The sequence below is a fragment of the Chanos chanos genome, chromosome 15, assembly GCF_902362185.1.
Source record: "Chanos chanos chromosome 15, fChaCha1.1, whole genome shotgun sequence".
Classification (NCBI taxonomy): Eukaryota; Metazoa; Chordata; class Actinopteri; order Gonorynchiformes; family Chanidae; genus Chanos; species Chanos chanos.
The window spans coordinates 5,587,447-5,594,946 of NC_044509.1; the positions used below are offsets into that span (position 1 = coordinate 5,587,447).

At 42.6% G+C, this 7,500-nt stretch overlaps 1 protein-coding gene across 3 annotated transcripts in view; it reads right to left on the minus strand.

Moving 5' to 3' along the window:
- Nucleotides 1-7,500, minus strand: part of abr (ABR activator of RhoGEF and GTPase) — a 144,617-nt gene that overhangs the window by 85,974 nt on the left and 51,143 nt on the right. For 2 of the 3 annotated variants that reach the window (XM_030792128.1, XM_030792126.1), the window contains one exon: nucleotides 1,530-1,628. In XM_030792128.1, the coding sequence (XP_030647988.1) occupies nucleotides 1,530-1,628 (99 nt within the window). Of the gene's footprint in view, nucleotides 1-1,529; nucleotides 1,629-6,363; nucleotides 6,690-7,500 lie in introns of those variants that run through there. The other variant, XM_030792129.1, reaches the window with a different exon arrangement.

Below are 7,500 nucleotides of genomic sequence, written 5' to 3' on the forward strand. Positions count from 1 at the left end.
GTTTCACATCGAGTTCCACAAACAAAGACTATGTGAGAAAGTTCTAGATTAACGACAGGTCCTATGGTGCGGCCACGTGGACTGGGTCAGTTGAAATAAAGGCGACTTGGGGGAAATGACGAGCTGAAACTGGACGGGAGCGGGAAGTAAGACCAGACGCACAAAAGGTTAGTGTTCAGGAAGCTCACGGTCTGACACATTACTGAACACGGCAAGAATTACAGGACCACGGTGAAAAGGCCATACACCTATAACGAACAGAGAGTGCTTCAGTAACTATCTGGTGTTAACATATATATAAAAAATACTAGGTTCTTTTAGAGGTCCTTTACGCACTACACAACAACCAAGCTGAAATGATGTCACACACTCTGTACAGTTCAAACAGTATAATTCACCAGAATAACGGCTTTCTTGACATGACGTGGAACCAAACGAAACCCCAAAACAAAACTACGTTCAGCAACAAACAAGCAATTTGAGCCCTGTGTCAGTTGAGCGTCTAATGTGGTAAACGTCAGACAGTCTAGAAATCCATAAATGCGTTCAAAACTCAATGAAAAAGAAAAACTTGGGCCTGGTCAAACAAACAAACAAACAAACAAACAAAAAAATACCCCTTCCCTTTCCACCCCAAAAAAACCCCCCAAAATCCCAAAAACCCATGAAACAGACCTCCACCAGGTATATTCCCAAAAAAGCTCATGAAAAAGAGAAACCCAACAGAACACTCTCGCCCGGATGGTGGGAAATTCGGCGATTCTCATAAATCGGGGATGAGTCCTCCGTACATCGTCAGAGTATTTTTTCTCCTAGGTTTCTTTTTTAAATTCCACGACGCTCTCCTCCTTTTCCCGTTGCGTCTCTCCTTTATGGGAGTTTTACGCGTCTCACACACACACACACACACACACCTCTCTCGCCTTGCACTACTCTGCACCAAAGGAACAATAGTTTTCCTTTGACACCCGAAATGCATTTTTAATAAATAACATTTTGTTGCTCTTTTTTTTTTTTATTGAATCACAATTGTTCTTTCATTGTGACACTGTCTACCCCCCCCACCCCCACACCACACACACACACACACCCCAAAAGATCTCAGTATGAACCCCTGAACAGAACACCTTCTCAGTGATTCCACATCATGTTCCAAAAATGTTTTAGATTTAGCCAATATTCCACATAGGAACTCTTCAACCATTTACTGGTTTTCACCTGAGTGGGTGTTTCAGTGCATTTACTGGATAAAACCCAATCCCACATTAATCATTCCCTTTATGCATGATTCTCTACAGTTCTCTTCATGTTCTCACACAGATAGTGTTTCATTACATCACTTTAGGTCGCAACTGTGGGCACAGTTTCTCTGCGAATGTCCTCAGTGGACCTGTATACATCTGATTCCTTATCAGTGAATACAGAGTCAAGTGCTGGTATCTATACAAGCAGTCCTGAGACACTGGTTTATAACATGATGCAAGTTTCTGGCATGATGCAAGTTTCCTTTTTCTTATTGGGGTTCTTACCAAGAGCAGAGCATCCAGCTGGTTAATGTAGATCTCTTCACTGGCCAGAAAACCAGACAAAACCAACTTCTTCATCTCCAAACCCTTTTCGGTGTCCCCCTGAGAGAAAGAGAGAGAGAGAGAGAAAGAGAGAGAGATAGGGATAAGTTTGAGTACCACAACTGAGATGGTACACTTCACACAAATACACTCTTTAGAACTACAGACACTGAAAGCAAGCTTGCCTGTACAAAGTAACACACAGTAAAGTAATGAACAAAGAAATCAATTAAAAGAAATGAAAACAAAGGGAATTAAAACAGCATTAACATTATATTAGATGTATACCAGATTACCCTCATCCTAAACAAACGTCCTTACAGCCCATGTTTGAAATTCCCATCAATCCAAGCTAACAGTTTCATTATATCACTCCAGCAATGAAATTAGTTTGACTGCTTATCACACTTTAAGTAAGACAAATACACTCACTCTCACTCTCACTCTAACCCTAACCCTAACCCACACAAACACATACACACACACACACAATCACGTTCTCTCTCTTTCACACACACACACACACCAACACACACACCAACACACACATAGACCTATGTGCAAAGAAACTGCTGAGATATCCTTGGCTGTTGTGTATTTGACCTCACTGAGCTGAAAACATAAGAGAAAAAAGCTTATAGCAAGAGACGATAGAGACAGCGTGAACACGCACACACTCGTGCATGTACACACACACACACACACACACACACACACACACACACACACACACACACACACACAGAGCCATACACACATTCATATTTCATCAAAGTAGTAGCTATAACTATTGTCAGGCCTGATACTTCCCAAAAAAACAAAAAACAAAAAAGAAAGAACAAAAAGAGAGAGAGAGAGAGAGAGAGAGAGAAACCTTGAAAGCATAGAGACTTCCACAGAGTAGCGCCACCTGGAGGGTGACCGCATGTCCTACAGCGTGAGCTGTACATCAGTACTGGGTATTTTTTGGAAACATTTCAATCGCCTCAAATCAGATAAGTAAATGACATTTAGTGAATGCAGTCTCTATGCTGCGGGTGCTGTGCTGTGCATTTGGGTACACCTCTCTAAGTTCAAGGTCTCACACATTCTGGCCTTTCTGAACTGAGGCCTGGCATGCCCGTCTATGCTCACTCAGTCTCTCTGCTTGTGCTTGCTGGTGGTGTTTGCTTTTGGACAGGGTGAAAGTGTTGAGGTAAGGCCAGCCAGACACACCCTGTTCCTACAATACAACTTTGTACTAAGTATTCATCACGCTGGATGTGTGTGCATGTGTGTGTGTGCCTGATAGGCCACTTTGTTCAAACACCAACACCAAAACACAAGGCTTTCAGAGCTTAACCAGAGGACAACCTTGAAAACAAACTGTCTGGCAAATTTGTGTGTCTGAGTCTTTGACAATGGTGAACCCCCCCCCCCAAAACAATTCAATAATTCATTTTCTTTGCCAGTTAAGGAGAGGCAGCAATCCACACAAAAGCCTTCTCACAGAGACGGGGCATTCCATGGTTATATTACAATGAACGATCCAATTTCACTGGAAAACATAATGAATATTTACTGCATAAAATCATAAAACCATTTTGACAATGACGCGTGTACACTCCCAACACGTTTCTGAACTGCCCCTCCTCCCAAAATCATGAACTGTCTGTGAATGCAGTCTATAATAAATCAAAAGGCTGTTAACACCCACACAAGTGGCAAACTCCCGAAAACAGATGATATAAAAAAAATCAAATGTCAAGCGAAGTTACATGAGAGTAGAGAGGAAGTACCACCCTTGTGACTAATACCTCGTAAAACCCAAGTGTTGCCAAATATAGGCTCTAATTTCCTCCTAATGTATTCGGTCTTAGCAAACCAGACAGAAGTCGGCTTTCGCTAACAAACTGTCGAGCTCTCAAAGCGTGTGCTGCTACTTCAAACGGGAACAGAACTACGCAAAATTAGGCTTAGAGTCATTGGCTGTACATAAACCAACACACGAATACTTCCACGAACAACTGTACCCAGATTTACTTATGAATGACAATACATATTCTACATTCAGTCTTAGTATTTGCTCTCCGTATGTCACGCAGTGCTCTCATGTTGGTGCCGTGATGGTATGAGATACGGTCAGCAGGAAGGGAACAAACAAACAAACGGAACATACACTAAAACGAACCATGACGGCGTGTTGGCATAATGCAAATCCTATCCATTATATGACAACGTTACATTTGTGCTGTCATGGAGAGCAGTAATGTAGCGGAGGAGTTCATAATATGAGAAAACTGTAGGGTATGTCAGTCTAACAGATTCTCCTGATAACGTCTTTACTTAAATGTCAAAACCCTGAAACTCCACACTGATTGACAATTGGTGAAGTTGGACTGCTACCGATATGTCAGCGTGACAGGCTTAATTTTAGGAGTGTTCCAAAGATTACTCATATGGTATTACTGTTAGTCATGAACCGTTCTGAAATTACGCTAAATGTTAAATGAACCATATAGCAATGTTATCTTGGCTTCACGGCGGAAGTTTCTAGGGTTTGCACAGAATGTTAGCACTGGTTTCAACGCTCAGGTGCGCGTGTGTGTGTGAGGTCTCATCATTTCCTTTGATCAAAAGGCCAGTCATTATTTCTGAATGCACATCCTCTTTGCAGAGACATTTAACAATACCTCATTGTAAATGTTATGCATAGCAGTCGATACAGCGCTAGTGTAAAGTCACAGGGAAGATATTTAATTCTGGTGTTTAATCTATTCTGTTATTTTAATTAAAGGACATTGACGGAACTTCACAGCGTCTTCTTGTAGCATCAGTGCTGCCGCTGAAGTTTTACGCACACATGCCCTGTAAGTGCACATGCTACAACCACAGTTAGTGAAGTTCAGCGTATGAGAATCTACTGATAAAACCACAGAAAGGTCAAGAAAACCTCTATGGCAAACACCACTTCAAACGGCAATTCGGCATTCAACTGCTCAAACTGACAGACTAGACTAGCCTGATAGGCCTATAAAATGTAATACAAGAACGATTACAACGTGACCTTACGAATTGTAGGCCTACAAAACCTGAATGTACCTTAAATATATAGTCGGTTAAATATAAAATGTATGAGCAACTATGTGGCTATTAACGTTTTAAGACACATCTAAAAACTCAAGAATGAATCCTTTGTTTGTTTGATGCGGAGTTAGAGCTTAGCTAACTGAAGCCAGTTCCAGGCTGACTGGACGAAGCAACGACAACAGCCATAGCCGAGCTGTAGTTTTTAAGTATGAATGAGTCGGCCAGCGCTCTGTTCATCCTGCCAGCGGTTACCGTGGCAACCGCGGCCTCAAAGGTACATAAATATCCAGGCGCCTAATCATAATGATCCGACACTCTTTCTCCAGTTTGTCTGTTTCTTTGGGTAAACAATAGGACATTCACATGTCAGACTGGTGTTTTTGGCCTCTCCTGACTTAAGAAAAAAACATCACTTTATGGCGACCTAGAAGTCATGCAGCAGAGAGGGAGGGAGGGAGAGAGAGAGAAAGGGACTTTGTTTAGTGAGCGTAGGCCACGGTTACCAGGAGACTAAAGCAAATGTGTACTAACAGGCAGAGAAAACGCCACTTTCTTCAGTCATTCAACTAAGCAAAGTTTCCACCCTCACTCTTCCTTGAAAGACTTAAGCGAGTAATTTCCAGAACCGAATGCACAATTAGCATTCAAAACAACTCGTTAGAATATCTCTGCACAGGTCGTTTAGTTAACTGTAAACCCTACGCTCGTGAGTTTGATCAAAGGCTATTTCAAAAGGGGATGGAAAAAACTCCAAAATGTTTGTTTAAAAACTAGGCGTTGTAAGCTGTCAAGAGTTGAATATGCTAGCTTCAGGCGATAGTCATCGCTTTTGTGTTAACAGCCGTCATAAAAACGAAAGCTTGTGCCGGTTTTTGTGTTCGCAACACTCAGCTTGCCTATAATCAACCACCTTACTTCACCTGCAATAAAGTCAATAAAATAAAAAAAAAAAAGGTTAGGCACACGTGTTGTACCCTGTTCATAGCTAGCTTATCACACAGCACACTGTACAGAAGTCACTCTGCCTGAATAAGAGAAAGTCAGAGTCTCTCTCTCGCTCTCTCTCTCTCTCTCGTTGTTTTTCTTTCTGATTCGGTTTACTGTTTTGGTATGTACACAGTAGTTACAGGTGTCTTGCCGAATTATATAGTGAGTGCTTTCATGGATACGAAAAAGCATACAATAGAAACGGGAACATTTCTGTTCAGTATTTAGTTTGACTGGCTGTCTTTCGCCCTCTCTCTTCTTTTCGGTGCCTGCTACCCTTTGCTTCATTCACTCTTTGGGCCTGTGTTTCCTCTCATGATGCCGTCATTTCTGTGTCAAACGTCTGCTCTCTCTCTCTCTCTCTCTACGCCGTCACTCAGACACTGACACAAACAGAGGTTGAGGTGAAGCGAGTTTTTGACCCTGTTAATGTGGCATTGTTCTTACTAACCACTCAGGTCCTGCACACCCACCTACTCATGCATACGCACGTACACACGTGTACACACGCTCGCGCACACACACACACACACACACTTACACTTCTGCAGCTTCGAATATGCAAACACAAAGTGCATAGAGTAAAGCCACCTTGTGAAATGAGAGAGCGAATACCCTCAGTGTAGCTATTTTGAGCCTTCCAAATGCACAGCAAAAACCTCAGACAGCAAGCATAAAGGGGTTTCTTTCTTTCCCCTCTCTCTCTCTCTCTCTCTCTCTCTCTCTCTCTCTCTCTCACCTTAAAGGATTTGTGTAAAGGTGTCATGACTGCAGGTGTTAATGGACTGTCCAATTCTAGGTCAGATTCAAACACGTCCTCATCTTCCAGAACTTTATCCAGAAAGCCCAACACCTCTTCCTCGTCTTCCTCCATGCTGACTTCAGATCTCTTTAACTCTCTCGTTCTTTCCAGTTTCTACTCTCGTTCTTGCTTTCTTTCTTTCTTTTTTTTTTCGTCTTTCCTTCTTTAGGCTTCCCCAAGGCTGGTGCAACACATTTGTTCTTCCTCTGTGAGGTCTGACCCAAGAGATGAATCCGTAACTCCTCAGAGACTGCTTTCTTTTTCTTCCTCCCTTTCGCTTTCTTTCTCTCTCTCTCTCTCTCTCTCTCTCTTCCAATCCACCTCTCTCCACGTTGTCCCTCAGACGGTCTCACAGAATCTTCCACACGTTAACCATCATAGCGTCTCTGTACTCCTAGCTTTCACACACACATACAAACACACATCGACTGGCCAGCCCCGGTAGCAAACACACATACACACACACACACACGTAAAGACATCAGAGGAGGCTAAGCCCCGCCCCCCCCTGCTCCCTCCCCCCTGACCGCCTTCCTGGAGAGACTCAGTTCCGGGTCTGTGTGTCTGTGGGCTCAGTGCAGCACGCCAAGCTGCACTTCCTTAACTGCCCCCCTCCTCCCTCTCTCTCTCTCTCTCTCTCTGTCTTTCTCTCTCTCTCTCTCTCTCTCTCTCTCTGTCTTTCTCTCTCCATCTCTCTCTCTGTCTCGCGTAAGACTGATGGAACAAGTTGTGGATGATGATCAGTTGTTGTATTCTGAATCAAACACAGTCTAGCTTAGCATATACATTTCACAACAGAAATCAAAAATAGATGAAAATGAGGAGTAGGACTCAGGACTGCTTTTGAGAGATATTAATGTAATAGACATAGACAAAAACAACCTTTACAGATATTCAACAGCCTATAAAAAGCACTGAACTTTCACCTCGTTCAGAAAATAAAGGATAAGCGTACTTGGACTTTGACAACAGTACGTCTGTCTAAAGGAATTACTATTTTTCATTCAAGTCTCTCACTATCACTATTTCTCTCTTGTTTGCTGGAGTCTAGCACACACACACACACACAGAAGA